General features: G+C 40.8%; 1 protein-coding gene across 6 annotated transcripts in view; it reads right to left on the bottom strand.

Annotated features, from left to right (window-relative positions):
• Positions 1-16,335, bottom strand: part of MAP2K5 (mitogen-activated protein kinase kinase 5) — a 139,940-nt gene that overhangs the window by 15,728 nt on the left and 107,877 nt on the right. For 4 of the 6 annotated variants that reach the window (XM_075506420.1, XM_075506421.1, XM_075506423.1 and 1 more), the window contains one exon: positions 9,942-10,003. In XM_075506420.1, coding sequence (XP_075362535.1) covers positions 9,942-10,003 — 62 coding nt within the window. Of the gene's footprint in view, positions 1-7,539; positions 7,586-9,941; positions 10,004-16,335 lie in introns of all 6 variants that reach the window. The other 2 variants (XM_075506425.1, XM_075506426.1) reach the window with 1 other exon arrangement.

Below are 16,335 nucleotides of genomic sequence, written 5' to 3'. Positions count from 1 at the left end.
AGACAAAAATCGATTCCTCGGTGCCCTCCAATCAATCCCCCAAAATGGTTAGGGCATCTGTTTCTGCTAAATTTTGTTTACTCTGGCAGATTTGCCTTAATTGCAGTTGTTTATCTCCCATTGTCCCCGGGGCCCTAATCTCCCGATTACTAATACTTAACACTCATTTCACATCTAAAGCTACTTCTAATCCTCAACAGGTTTCTGGGGCTCTTAAAATTATTGAAACGAGGGAGACGGGAGATGCAACCTCTTTGTGGAAGGCACATTTTCCTATCTGCTACCAGCTGGGTCCAATCATCACCAGGGATGGCTGCAACAAAGGTGCTAAAAGGCTCTTTCACAGGCACTGCTGCTCCGCCGGGGATTCAGCGGATAAAAAAGAGCTTTGATGGAAAAAAAAACCCCACAAAAACCCCCCTGAACAAGAGGGCTATAACAGTCCAGCCAAATAAAGTTACTGTCATAATCAAATGCTGTCAATCACAATGAAAATCCAATTAAAAATCTTTCAGTGCGGCCCTCTTAAGTAGAAAAATGTCCCCTATTTATATGCGTTTTTGTCAACCGCACAAATTAGAAAGTAGTATTAATTGATTTTTTACTACTTTAGGCCCTGATCCTCCAGCTGAATTTCTGCGGACGCAAGAATCAACCGGCACAAATCTGATTAAGGGATTTGAGGCATAATGCACACAGGTCACTAAGAAGCCATCTCTGTATCTCCCGCTTTATACTCCGCTTATTCACAGGCAATTATTACTCTTATTTAATGCTGCAGGAGCGTCTTGAGGTGCTAACCAGAACACACACCCACAAATAGCTGGTACTACACGAATGCCAGCAATTTTAATCCACGCAGTGCGTTTGAATCCATTTAAAATTCCGGGTTTATTACACAAATAAATATTGTACAGAGATTTCAACGGTCGCCCGTTAGAGCAAATTCCTTGATGAATTTGGAATAATGAACAGGAAGGACAATATTCTGGGGATTAAAGATATGGCTCTTATTTTGGAACTCTTAACAGATTTTTTTTTTAAATAAATACGTAGGGAAGACAGCTGACATAAAAATATCAACCAGACAAACGCGCAACTTCTCAGTGTATCGTAACTGAGAGATTTGCAGTTCTGCCACCAAACTGAGCGAGATGTAAATATTTGTCTCTGTGTCTGGAGAACTACAGAACCACCAGAAGTGCCAAAGGAAACATTTGCTCAAATTAAACTGCAAAGCCCAGGAGACTCAAGTAACCAAAAATATTAACTGTATCACTCTAAGCCATTGCCAATTTGTTTTTGTCTCATTTCCTTAGATTTTCAATACTTCTTCGAGCCAACTCAAGTTATTTCTTTTCACATTTCACTGGAAAGTGCTAGGGTATCGTGCGGCTTCAGGGCACGTGAGAAAGAGAAAGTCAGATGTCACATTTTCTGTAAAAAGTCAGTGGTCGCATGAGCAATGGCACTGCAGAAGACAGTGGATGAATACAACACCTTAAAACTCTAACGCTCCCAAGTTAACCTTGTCACAGCCGTGGTCCTCTGTAATTGCTGGATTTAGTGACACTGATATAATGTATTTCTCCATTTCGATAGCTGATTTCTCAAGTGACAAGAGCAAGTCATACCCCTAAGGACAGAGACCGCTTTTTTTTTTTTTTTTTCCCTGGTGAAAGAGAAAGGGGGAAAGATCCATATCCCACCTTTCCCCATTTCAGCCAAGCAACACAGCCACCTGAAAGAGTACATTTTTTTCTTCTCCAAGTCTTGAGCTACCCTGAGCAAGGAAGATGATGATCACACAGTAACAAGCGCATCCTGAGCCCTCGTGTGAAACCCTAGTGTCCGTGAAGTCAATATAAATTTTGACATTGCCTCCAACGTATCCAGGATTTGATCCAGAACGCCTCGTCCACTGTATGTCTGAATTGATAGACTGCAGATATGGGTTAATATTTATCATATTTACAACAGCTAGAATACTTGGCTCTGTACTTTTTTCCTTGGGAAATCAGAAGAGAGCCCTTTCCTTCACATCTGGCGTGTGTTTTGGTGTCTGTCAGAACTTCTGCTTGTCATGGGGTGAGTAACTGGGATGATTGTGACAGAGGAGAGTCTACATGTTTGCAAACAACGTTATCTATCACAGGTTCAAGCACGGACAATTTTATGCTGGACAAAGCATCGCTGATAGGAGATCCTGCACTGGCTCAGGGAAAAAAGGACCCAATGCTTGTAAGTAGCCAAAGAGGGACAAGTCTTGGCTCACTGTGATCCAGCAATGATGCATAGAAGCTAGATAGATGCAGACAGAAAATATTGATCTGCACAGCTGTCTTCAAAAGATTTACAGGATGTGTTTGTGAAATGCAAAGTGCAGACAGCCCTCTGGTCTTTCTCAAAAGTTAACACCATGAAAAAACCCGCCCTGTAGAGCCACCTCAGCCACTCGGTCAGTGATGCCACTGCTATAATGCAAAAGCCAAATTAGCTGCTGGGGCAAATCCCTCGTACGGACAAACGTAAATGGCAGTATTTTATTGGCTTTATTCTGAAGGTTTATATGAAAATCCGGGTAGGATTATGCTGATCCTCCATTTGTTTGTTTAAACCATAAAAGTATTTCCTAAGAGCTACAAACAATGGTTTAACACAACGAGCTGCAAAGAAGTTTAGCTCTACGTGGTAAGAAGTGCTACTGTCCAGACTCTCTACAATATAGCTACTTAAATATAGCTACTTAAATATAGCTACTTAAATATAGCTACTTAAAAGCTTCGCATTTTTAATTTCCTATACTTCTTGGGAGATGGGGCAACAGCCAGCCAGAATCCATTTTTGAGAGTGGGTAATATCTTGACACATATAACACATTTAAATATACAAACAAATGACCTATCTGAAAAAATGCCCATTGCAGCTAATGAGATCAGGGTGCCTGGTCTAAACGCCATTGCTGAAATGGAGAGGGATTGCTGAATGCACAGGAATAGGAAATTTCAAAATTGCACTAGGCATTAAAATTAAAAAAACAAAGAAAAACATGTTTTTCAGCAGGTCAGTGGTTTTGACTCAGATGATGTACAATTTATCATACAATCTTCTAAATTAATAAAACACCAACAAAAAAAGCACCAGTAATTTAAATGTAAAAAAAAGGAGAAAAGCTAGAAGTTGTGTTTAAAATTTGGAGACTTGAACAGAAATTAGGAGATCCGCGCAAAAGTAATCAAGTGCAGAAGTTGACTACATCCTTGGCCAAAAGCATTGCCTCTCCCTGCCCAACACCTTCCTTGAGAAATCCAAGCAGCATCCTAAAGACTGTACTTCTATGCATCCGTGGGAAAGCATAAAGGAATAAATGCTACATGCCTGGCTTTCGGTATTTCAAATACAATTTCTTTAAGTAAATTGCTTTCGTTTAAATAGCCATACGTAGCGTGGTGGAGTTCAATGCTGTACTAACAAAAAACTCAACAAGAGACTTCAACAATTCTGCTGGCTTTCTGAAAAGCGCATACAATCTGCAAAATAAAAGGCCAAGCTTCCAGCTAAAGAAGAGATTTTAAACAATTACCAAAGCAGGATAGTGATATCATAAAGGCAATTTCTGCGCTAGCTTGTTTTCTGAAACTCTCTTTGCCTCTGAACAGCTAGAACAGATAATAACTATTAGTAAATCAAACTCCTGCAATATCCAGCTGTGTCTCGCACATTTACATACAGATAGAATGGGTATATGTTTTTAATATGTATGCGATACGTACTTTTACCACAGCTGAAGTGCATGCTACAAAGGAGGAGGAGAATGGGAATGGAATCAGCATGAGATAATAAAGTGGCCTAGATAAAGTATTAGCCAGCGATTGATCTCAAACAGGGGATGTTGCTTCTCTCTGACCTGATTACTTACTATGCATAGATTCCATTAAATAGAGCTTAGAATGGAAAGCTTCTGAAAAATACCGTAAATACAGTCGGATCTACAGCTTCCTGAGCCAAACCAGCCCGCGGATGCCTACCCGTACACGTGGCACAAGTGGGAGTTTAAACCTTACCCGTATCGCCACATCACACTCGCTAAATATACAGGTATGTCTGCATTTCCCTGGGAGCCAGGCTTGCGAAGCCAGAAAACTCCACGTTTTAAGTGACAACAGGAAGTTCACAGGGGGGAAAAAAAAAAAATAAAATCTTTATACAGAAGACTTGTTGAGTTTTTCCTTTTCTTGTTGGAAGGGGAGAGAAGAGAGACAGAGGAATATGCTAAGATGCTGTGCCGTCTTCCCTGGTGCTGAAACAGGAGTACGTTCAATTTAATTGACTGCCTTTCTCTTCTTAAGAGGGAACAAACTGGAGACAAAAGAGCAGACACCGTAAGCACAAGGTTCAGAATAGCCACCGGTGAATTAGAAAGATTCTTCCTTTCCCTGGATGGACAATTTTCCCATTGCTTAGTGAAATTACTTTTTTTCACTCCTGTGGAACAAGTCTGTTAATTTGAAATACTCTGAAACAATTAAATCGTTGATTATGTATACACAGAGAAACTGATGTTCTATCTTGTTTTGTGGATGGATATATGGAAGAAAGGGCGTGGCGACCGAGTGTAAATACAGGAACCTGATTTACGCCAGCTGTTATGGAAATGCGGTGTTCGCTTGCACAAGAATATCTATGGTACTAGAAAGCCTGACTTTATCCAGGAATTTCACACAGCCCTGGCTTTGGCCCTATTTTCCGACAAAATGTGCATAGCGACTTTTATAAAAAAGGGCTTCCTAACATGATAGACAGGGTAAATCCGTCCCTGATGTAACCCCGTGACTTCACTGGAGTTGCCAATCCAGCACTCCAGGTATTGTTAGTCGGCTCTTAAAATGCATTTAACAATTCACCGATTATCAGGAGAGTAGAAAAAGATTGATGTTCTGCTCCCTTCATTTTGCTTTCACTCTTTAATTATATTAAATTGGTTACAAAATAGTGACTTCCAGTACGGTTGATGTCCATAGGGGAGAAAGCCTGCACTCCACTGTTTTGTCTGAAGCTAATGATGATTATGTGTTACACCTTTCATCCTTGCTAGTACATTTCTTCTAAAAAAAAAAAACCCCAAACCCAAGGAACAAGGTGAAATCCTGCTCTCATTTAAATCAATGCTAAGCTGAGCGTGGCAAGCCCAGGATTTCACTGACAGTATCTGCATCACCCTACCCTCTCTGATAGTTAACACGGAGATATCCATCGGAATTGCAACAGAGGTTTCAGAAACGGATGATGCGGAATTAGAAAGGATATTGCAGTCAGCAACTGTAAAATTCAGAGGATATTTAACAACTTTTGTTCTGGCCCTGTTTTCCAACAAAGTATGGTAATTTATATACACATATGTATATGTATGTACAGATATGCTTGTGTGTATATAGATACTTTATGTGTGTACGCATATATATGCTAACGTATTCGTGTATATGAGTTTTATAAATGAAGCGCTCCTTGGCAAGACTGGGTAAGTGCAAGAAGGCAAAGGGCTTGCCTGGCGAGCAACTACTGAGCCTGTTACAGAAAAGCACAGGGTGCTCTGAGCCCATCAGGCTGGAGCAGGGAATTTAGGGCAGCTTATGAGGGTCAGCCACATTGCAGGCAGGGACTGGGTCACTTCTTTATTTCAGCAGCAGTCTACTCCATGCTTTAGTACTTGTTGTTGCAAGTTCATTTATAATTGACTAGAAAGTAGCATGAGGAGAAAAAGGCATTAAAACAAAAGATTTTGTTTAAAAAGTAGGAAGGCTTTCTTTTTTTTTTTTTTTCCCTCCTGAGCTGCTATAATTTTAAAATTATTTTACAAAATACCTCCTTAAAAGGGGCCTAGCACACTCCAGGGCATGTAGTTGTAAAGATAAATCTGGGCACTTCCCTGGTACTGCAGGCACTCACCCTTTGGCCTCGTTTTTATGACTCTACACCCTGGAGTGGTGTTATTGCTTACAAACATACATATATACTTATGGGGGTATGTGCGATCTGCAGATGTTTTATTTATAAGTGGCAGGCCTATTGCATCACTGACACATGCATTTACAAACAGATATAGGTTTTATGAAACCCTATTCCGTTGTTTTAATAGCTAAGCTATCCAGCCATAGCATAATAGTGCACAAGGTAAATGTGTCTACATCTCTAGAACCTGTTCCAAGTTTTCTCAGATGTGACTAACTGCAAGAATTCTCCAACCATCAAAAGTTAATAAAAAAGACAAAATAAGGTACTGTAAGCCTTTCATACGTGACACACCATCGCCACAAAGCGGAGGGGCTCTGATAAACTTTAAGGCCTCATTTTACCAAGGTATTTCAGCAGGTGCCTAACTTCAAATGTAGATCTATTGAAGTTAATATCCTTAAAATTAGATTCACAGTTAAATACTAACCAGGATCTAAATTGAGACTAGTCTGGATTGTGAGATATCTGCCCTAGGGCATCTTCAGAGATTAGCCTTTAACTAGAGAATAGCTGCAATAGAAACACTTGTTTATTCTACTTGCAGCTCGCAGCATGAAAGCAAGAAGCGAAATGATGCTAACGTGTCCTTATCTCGTTAAAATCTGCTAAAATTATTCCTAGATATTTAACGCACAGAAAATAAATTACGACAATTTTACATAAACCTCCAAGTTACAGGAAACATAGCATATAAATAAAAGTAATGAAACATCTAAAAATCAAAGATATTTGATGCGAGTCAGAGAGGACTACAACTCTTATCTACAATGTAAGTTACTGTAAATACTTGTAATAATTGTTTGAGATCGTATTTTTCTAGCTGCCTAAAACCAGTCAAAAGAGCAGTCTGCCCTAGATGCACAGCCACAAGGGACCAGCTTGGGAGCAGGTACCTTATTATTACCTTACTGAAAAAAATGACAATTGCAAGCAAAAGAAGTGGTCTCTGAGCTCAGATTCCAACACTGAGAGCCCTTCTACGGACAAACCAATGCTACATATTACCTCAATCTTCCGTAGCCAATCTAATTCCATTTTACATGAATATAAGTGAAAACAGTAGCTCCTGCATTTCATAAAAAATACACTATTTTGACCATGTACTCTGTTTTCAATCTGCAGATTTTGAAAGGTTAAGACTGGCAAATGATGACAAAGAGTGACCTGCATTAAGCTGTAATCCCTGGACATACCAACTGAAAAAAATGTGTATTAAGCATCAAAATGGTTTTGATTGAAACTAGATACTGGCTGGGAAAGTTCTGTATTAACTCCCCAAATCACAAATGAAGCTTGGCCACGAGGAAGGTAACAGCAAAATACCCATTAACTTCAGTGGAATCATAATTCCACCTTTGGTTTGTGCGCTCTCTGTAAATACGTAATTGCTGCACAAGCCAGAAAGAGTTTAGATTTGAATCTGTACATACTGAAGAACGCAGGAAAAAAAGGGATACGCTTCTATATACATGAATAAAAATTATTCACAGACAAATACATACTGAGGGGCTCTGAACTTTCACTTACCATTAAATCTTCAGGTGCTGGCCTTTCCTTTGGTTGCTTTTTCATGCTATGTGTCATAAAACAAAACGTTCATATATAAACAACCGCTCATTTATTCTACTTGCTTACATAGCGAAGATACCCGCTTTTAACACAGAGTGAAGAATTTCAATGTATTTCTTAACTTGATCGTGTGCCGATGGAAGACAGGGTTCCAACCAGGGGCTAAAATGTTAATGGCTTTCTTCCTTCCCTCCCATCCCTCCTTTATGGGAAGCAGTGGTCTACACCGTTTGTAACCATGGAAGTGAGTAAATATAGAGATCATTGAAAACCTGTCAGCCCAGAAAGCGCAGTAAGTTGATTCTCGTTTTGCTAGGGATTATTACATAGCTCGACACAAAGTATTATACAAACAGGTGGGAAATTTAACTCTAACACTAAATAGCTTCAGGAGAACGCACAATACCCTGGGGTTTCTACCTTAATTTTTTCACATTTATTTCCATTACACTGCAGGGTGATAGTTCATTACACAGCATTAACCTGTTTATAAGATCATGTTTCTCATCCAAATAGTCCTAGTTTTCTGTGCAACAGGTGCAATTAGCTATTGAAGGCTGTGCTTAGCTGCATGACGGAACACAATAACATGGCACAGAGGTGACCATCAGGAGCTGCCTACTGACTAATTGGATTACATCCAAACAGCCAGCGTTTATGGCGTAATTGGCATAAAGTCATAAAGTCTGATACGCCGCTCACTTGACATCTCTAACGCTTATTAGGAATTGATTGCTTAAATAGTATATAGTTTCTTCTTCCATGCTTTTTTTAAACAGTAATGCCTCCCACTAAAAGGTACAGCCAATATAACGCTGTATCTAAAATACCAGATGATCTGTGCTGTAAATCGGAGGTATTAACGATACAATTTACCTTCCCTATAAATAACTACAAGCACCTCAAATAATGCAGGCATTAGCAAGTAATGCAAGCTGTCTGACGAGTAGGTTGGTAGCAGTTCTAATCTGACAGTCCAAAGTAGCTGCGTCCCCAGGGAAAACAAGGCTATTAGCCACCATCAGTTATGCTTCAGTTTGACATCTGTGGAAATTTTAACACAGGTTATCCCTCCCTCTGCCTCAATGAGAATTTTTTTAAAACAGTCTGTCATCAATTTTTTGCGGGGCTAAAAAGCCTAGACCCCCACGCACATCAGTTAGTTGCGCTGCTGAATCCTCCAAACAGCGTTGCTCTTCGTAAACTGAAGCTATTGAAAACGGAGGCCTACGTTACACAAACTTTAATTATTTAGTTACTTTAATTAACCGATAATCAGACTGCTTTTTGTGTCCGTATTATTTGTTACATACCATGTCGGTCCTGAGAGGTACTTTCTCCTATGTAACGTATTCAAAATTCCTTGTTATTTAGATGACTTTTGCTGCGGTGGCCCTGGCATACGGTAGAGACCCTGAAAGTGCCGCTAAGCCCAACCTATAGATCTGCGTGGGGCCGAGGGCTTCGAGCACCTTTTTTTCGCCGAGGATGCATCCCCGAAGCAGGATTCCCTCTCGGCCACGCGGCTGCAGCTCTCGGTGGCACACACCGAGATGGCTCCATCTGATTTAGCACAGCTGAGCATCCAGCCCTGGAAGTGCGTGTTCACAGAAGGGATGCTTCTCCATCAAACGCATCGTATTTTTACAGAATTTAAGCTTCTGCCATACATAAACGACTGCCCTTTTTTTTTTTTTGGGGGGTGGGGTGGGTGGGAATGAGACAGTTAAAAAAAAGATTTTCCCTTCACTTTGTTTCTTTAGGATAGCTTACCCCCAAGATTTTTATTCTCTAGTCACTCAAGAACTGTACTCCTTATTCTACAAATTCCTCCTCTCCCCAATTCTCCTTTAATTTAAAAGGTTTTCAATGAACTATTCAGTTTTAAGGAAAGAAAATATACCCAGTGGTGTGTTTTAAAACACAACTCTCAGTAAAAATTACTTACTGAAAAGCCAACGAATTAATCAACGCTGCTTGCCTTTCTAAATATTGAGGCAATTTTATAAGTAATATTTTAAAAAGCCCTGAATAATGATATTATACACATGAGTCTTTGTGGCCTCTTTACCCCCAGATGAATTCGTAGAGGTCTCAGCGCACAAGACTGCACCCACATCCAGGGCAGGTTTATTAAAACAGGAAAAACCCTTGTAAGTACTTTTACGACCCTTTGTGTAAATAACGTTTACATAATTTAAACAGTTTGCTTAGCTTTGCTGCCCCATCTGCCCAAGGCCCCCAAGTCCCTCTCCTCTCAGAAAGGATGCAAGGAAAGCCATAAGGTCTCGCAGAGCTGCCGAGTTAATGGCATGTATCATTTACATTGAGGGCATGGCATGTTTGCAAACTGAGCTTACCATTGAGTGATGAAGTGTACAAATGGCTCAGAGAACTCCCCGGCTGGAAGGACGGGCGATTCCTGGGATTGGATTGAAACAAGAAGCAGAGTCAGAAGGAGAGAAGATATATATATATATTTTTTTAGAAGGAGAGTAATATAACAGCTACAAGAAAAAAAAAAAAAAGGGAAAAAAAACCCCAAGGAAGCAACAAAACCCCCTTTTCACACAGAGAATTTGAGAGAGAAAGGTACAAATTCTTCTGAGAATGTGTTATAAAACACTGAATTTCAACTAATGAGTATTACACAATGGGTAAAAACATGTGGAAAGACACTGAGGGGAGGTGAAAAAAGGACAATGATAGCCACAGGGTAAAAAGGAAGGTAGGGAAAGTGTAAATGAGAAATTAATGATTATTTAAGTAACACACAAATGGTCTTGTAATTAACAAAGAGCTGTGAAATTATTCTTGTGTTGACCTTTGTTTCTTTCACTGCATTTGCTATTTATTTACACTCATGTTTATTTACACTTATTCATTTTAAAGGCTGTCCTCATATGCTGTCTCTTCTAGATTTAAAAGGCGAAAGAATTTTTAAGGGGAAAAAATGCAGGATTTACCAGCCCAGTGAAAATAACCACCCAGTATTTATGAAAGGAAAAAAAAAAATTAACAGCACAAGGAAAAAAAAAAATTACAAACAGGGAACAAACAACATCACCATTTGCAAAGAAGGGCTTTACGAATTTAGGAGTTTTTCCAAGAATGACAGAGAGCTCCACTGTGTTTATAGTGTAACAGCTCAGGATGTAATGAAATTACACTGCAGAGTACTTTAACAGTGTCATCTCATTAGACCTACAGTTGGAACAAGAGAGCCACATAAAACAGGCAGCTGCAAATGACTCCATTCTCATCTATTCTCATTTGCTATTAAAAATACCTTTCGGCGGCTTTTTTCCTCCCTGACATCCCTACACAAAGTACCCTGCAAAGTATGATACATGCACCTATTTAAATTAACAAAGGAATGACTTATTTTAATCTCACTGTGCTTTGGAGTGCTTTGGCCATTTGGATGAGCAATATATCATTACATACAACCTTCCAGCGCTGCAGGCAAGAAACTCAGAGCGTGCAGCATTTGGTGGGAGCCAAACAATTTCTCTAGCACACAACTGTGTCAAATGCATGCATGTATTCATTATTGAGAATGCGAGGAAATAGCTTTGATGTAGTGGAAAAAAGAAGATGATAAAAGCACCTCTGCAATGTGTGTGCCATTATCAATGGTGGCAGATAGACACAACTGCAGAGCCTCCTATGTGATTAGTAAATATACATATAATTGCTGTGGCCAATTATCAGAAAAATGAGATCGGTAATTACAAGACAGAAAATTAACTAGAACTCTTATTAAGGCTTTGTTTCCAATTCAAACAATTGGAAACTGCTGGAAAATACAATTAAATCAAAAGTAACTGAAGAGTAAAAGGAGAAGCCAAAATTGCTTTACAATTTTCAAAGACTTCTATTAAATACAAGGAGTGTTTGATATAACATGCCCAAATTCTCTTTGAACTTAGACCGGGTGAGGGAGAGGTTATTGTTTCTAAACTTATAAACGACATCAATATAGGAAGGTTTCCACCGGAAAGTGGACGGAACATAAGGAAATAAGCAGCGCAATTAAACTTTCTCCACTTCAAAGAACTGCGCGTGAAAATTATTCATATTAATACAGAAAATGCAGAGCACAATGTCAGGCTTGCTTATACAGCGTGGAGCCCAGCAGGTTTTGCCTCTCCCATTATTTTCTCCTGTCCGGCAGAGCCTTCCTGGGCTTCCACCCGAAGGGGCAAACGCTGCTTTCCCAGGTGGGACAGACTCAAAGCAGAACAGGTATGAGATACTCCGGGCGAAATATTACAGATCATTTTGAAAACTACAGGGCAAAGCAATCGCAGCCAGTTCCCTGGGGCTCTGCCCAGCAATCTACCCCAGCTGTTTAAGTAAAATGCAAGTGAGGAGCTTCTTACACACGTCCCGCCAACGGGGCTGCCAGCTCGGATCAGTCCATGCTGGGGAACAGGACAGGAATACGGCACTTCACACTAATTTGGTAGGTGATAATTTCTGCAATCGCAAAGAGATGACGGACCGTAATAGAGTGAAACTTCATTATGAGAGGGGAGGAGAAGCTGATGAACTGCTCTGAAGCCAGCAGCGTTTCACTTTGGCTATCCCAAGCTAAGGCGGCATCAGGGTTCACGCGGGCAAGGGAAGAAGTTGCTCCATCAGTATTAACGCCTTGACCACGCAGCTCCTGTACTGCAGCACAGCCAGGAGACAAGGTGCTCCTGCATAAGATGCACGAAAACTTCACCTGGATGAAAGTACATGTAAAATGCCATTTTTTTTGGCACATCTTTCTGTACAATGCAGGTATTTCAACCCCATCCAGGCCTACTCTCTTCTGCCGTAGACCTGTCAGTCATGGCCATGGCTTGGTTGGTTCGCTCTCAGGAGCTCAGGAAGAGATTGGGGGGGTGTGTGGGTGGAGATGAACACAAACTGGATCTCAGGATGAAAACAAGATGCTTTAATACAGTCTTCTCAAGGATTTTAGACTGGGCGCCCACAAATTTATTGGCTATTTGCCTGATGAATTGAAAGCCTTTTGGGAGAGTGCATCAATCTCAAGGAAATACTTGCTGGCAAGTGTGTTTGAGGGCAAAAAGATCAGTGCAGATAAAAACTTTAGTCTCACTCCTGTACATATGAGCCAATTGCTACTTTACAGCATAGGTAAGATAGGGGAGAAGGAGGCAGGTTTTGATTTTAGCTGAACCAGGAAAGTACGGACCCTCAACTGCTTCCAAAGGTGAATACTGAAGAGTTGCCTCAAATGCTGCATTTTTCCTTAGTTAGAAAGAGAAAACATCTTCAGTATCTGCCCAGGGAAACCAATGACAGAAATACTCCAATTTCTGATATTGTTCTATGCGAGACCATTTGAGTTGTAGAAAGGCGAGAGTTATTTTGTAGTTAGAGCTATTTCTAATGAGAGAAAGCATTGGTATCGCTACCTCTGTAACTTGAGCAATCACAACGTTGTTGTCTCAGGTATAAAGCAAAAATTTCCCAAACTACACAAAGTAAATACATCCTATATTGTATCCTGAAGTTCCCCAGGCTTCGTCTGACACTCAAAGAGATTGGAATATGAGGAAATAAAGTAAAGCTATATACGTCTCTACCAAGTCTACGCCGACTGTGTGATGCAATAGTCACATCTGATGTAACCATAGGGAACGGTCCAGCTGCACTCCAATGGCCTGCCTTATTTTACCCACCTGCACAATGAAATCATACTATAGAGGCGAAAAAAGCAGAAAACCAAGTTTTTAAAGGAGTGAGGAATAGGCATACTAATTTTAAACTGGAAAATGGTTCTTTCATTTTCGTTAAATACCGTATCTTTTAATCAGTATCACAAAGGCAAATATATGGGGGATGCCGCTAAAATGGCAGTAAAGACACAAATGGTTGTAAGGGTCAGTGCACCCTCGGCCTCTTGCATCCCCAGGCAGCTTATTCCCAAGACTGGCTATTTCCCTAAGCATCCAAGCAACATTTCCAAAACTGGGATCTGCTGCAGGAGAAGACAAGATCAGCCCCTGATTTCTCAAAACCAGCCGAACTGTACACACACACTGAGAACGGGGAAGGGCAATAGGAAAAAAGCTTGAGTGATGCCTTTGCCTTGTGAATAATGAACAGTTCAAGAAGGTCAACCCATTACAACTGAAACCGTTTAATTATTAATTATGCACAATCTATGAGCAAAAGGACAAGTTCAGAATGTTTAATGTGTGGTAACTCCGACTGGACCCTCTCTTGGCATTTTGTTATTAGCACTTGTCAGCAAGGTGCTCAGGCATAAAGAAAAAAGCACAGCAGCAGAAAATCTGAGCTAGCAGGAGGAGGGAGGGCTTTAAACTTCAAACACTGCTCCTAATATTTAATTTATAGACTGCCAAGGCTCTGGTATAAACCTTATTGACTTCCATGGAGTTAGGGGAAGTCACATCATCTAAATGAAGACCTGAGAACGAGAATACCGAGACAATCCCTCCAAAAGCCCTCTCTTCGGAAGGGAGTGATAACATTACTATCTGTATCTTCTTTTTTTTCACAGGTCTGAACAAAGGAAGAGTGAACCACCTAATAGTGTGTCCAGAAGTCAACCAATCCTTTGCAACCTATGCAAGAAGAGCTTGAATTACAGGTTCGAGCATTACCCTCACCTACTTCTCAAACCTAGTATTTGAAATGTCTCCTGATCTGTTTTGCCCTCACTAAGCACAGCAGTAGCAGAGATGCTACTGAGGCTCAGGCAATAAATAATGTCCAGCAAACCCACAAATAAATATGGATAAGGCACCTTTCCCTTCTTTTCTGTCCAGCTTGGAGGTTTACCTGGACAAACTCAAGAAGCAAATTCAACAGATAGAGCTCTGAGTTGCTTATTTTCTTTGGAAACACTCTTATAGCAATGAAATTCGGGAGTAGTTCTTGACTTGCAATATACACCAAAAGCATCCCATGCTTTACACACCTTCAGGGTTCTTATCCCAACAGATAATATCCTGAGAGTGAAATCTTTTCTCAAAGCAACTGAAAGTCTGAGATTTATCACGTCCTTTCTGAAGAAAGAGAAAACCCACAATCTCCCTACAATGGGAAAATCAGCAAATACGGCTTTCCAGCTAAAACCTTCAAGAAGGCGATGGCAAAGCCCCCAGCTATGTGTTAAGATCAAACCTGTGTTCCTCCTACCTCCTCCTTCGGGGGCCAGCGCGATGGACAGCCACGGTGCAGAACGATGGCAGCCTGTCATCAACACATCCCCAGAAGAAACCCAGGCTGCACAGCCGTGCAGGCTCGAGGACGAGCTCAGCCACACTTTGTGGGCAGCAGAGGTTGGTATTCCCAGTGGATCCCCACGCTCGGTGCAAATAGGTTTTACTCCCTCTTCTCATCTGCTAACTCCCTCTCTGTGAAGGGTTAAATTTTCCCATTCCCCACAGCTACCGCTGTTTTGCAATACTCTCTCCTTGGTGTGAACGCTTGTGCAGAAGGAGATGCCATGGTCCTATGGCTCTATGGCCACAAGAGGGAAGTTAGCAGAACCGAGCAAACCAAACTTCAGTTCCTCTCTCCTCTGGGTTTCCCCAGCACACCCTGTCTTTGAAATTATCATCTCCTCTGGGCAGATACTCCTATTCCGCAACTTGTCCATTGATGCTGAAATGGCAGTATTTAATAAATAATGTGTGTGCTTTACAAAGCATTTCTGGCTTATCACTTCAGCCTAAAAAATCTCTAGGATTAAAGAATTTTTATGCACTCCAGCTTCTCTTTTACTAAAGCTTTCAAAGAATACAGCTATTTTTATACAGTAGCTGCATTTTACTTTGTGGCCAAAAAGTGATTTTTTTTTTTTTTTTCAGACAAACTTAAGTTTTAGCTGCACCAGAAATGCTGCCAGGTGCCATTACCTGGAATAAATGCAATGCAGTTATCGGGCTGTTTCAACGAGACCAGCAAATTACAATATTGTAACATATTGTACACGTTCACATTTACTCCTACAAGGACAACTTTCTTTTCCAGCATTCCTTAAAACCAAACCAAACCAAAAAAAATCCATTTCTGACTTTCTAGGCAATCTACTTCAAAAGCCTTGCACAAACCTAATGGCAGGTGATTTCCTACAAGTAACAAGTTTGCAGAAGACAGCGATGTCTCGAGGTGGCTCAGAGGCCCAGACTTGAAAGGACTTCTGGATTGTCCCCGTTATACTCCCACCCCCAGCAGGAAGGTGAAAGATGATTACATCTCTGCGCCAGGTCGCTTCTTGCTCTTTTCTTAGTAGCAGATGCCAAATGTGACAAATTATACGTGGGGGCATTTTGGTGTGAAGTTTCGTCTGCTGGGATTGGAGTGTCAGCAGTAAACTCATTTATTTCCAGATCTCTAGCTGGACGGGAACCAAGGTCGAAAGGCCAGTGTTTTATCCACCAAAACACTCAGCCTACCTTTAACACCTCAAATCACGTGAGAACCAGCTATTCTCTCAGCAGGGCTACCTGCTCCCCAAGTTCTTGAAAACATCAGGTAAGCGTAAGCTACGTTCGTACCAAACACACGCAGACGCTTCTGGTTAAATAAGCCAGTAGATACTTGGGGCTATTCGGGTGTCACTTTTGCAGCATTTGCTACTGTGGAATATTTTTCAGAGCCCAGAAGAGGGAAGGAAAGAAGCAGAAGAGTGTAATTAACATCAGGAATAATCTAGAGTGTACGACATGACATTTTCTACCTCTCGCCAAGCTTTGTACT

The sequence above is a fragment of the Mycteria americana genome, chromosome 6 (genome assembly GCF_035582795.1).
Source record: "Mycteria americana isolate JAX WOST 10 ecotype Jacksonville Zoo and Gardens chromosome 6, USCA_MyAme_1.0, whole genome shotgun sequence".
NCBI lineage: Eukaryota > Metazoa > Chordata > Aves > Ciconiiformes > Ciconiidae > Mycteria > Mycteria americana.
The sequence above is the reverse complement of the archived record's forward strand: the minus strand, read 5'-3'. Positions and strand labels throughout refer to the sequence as shown.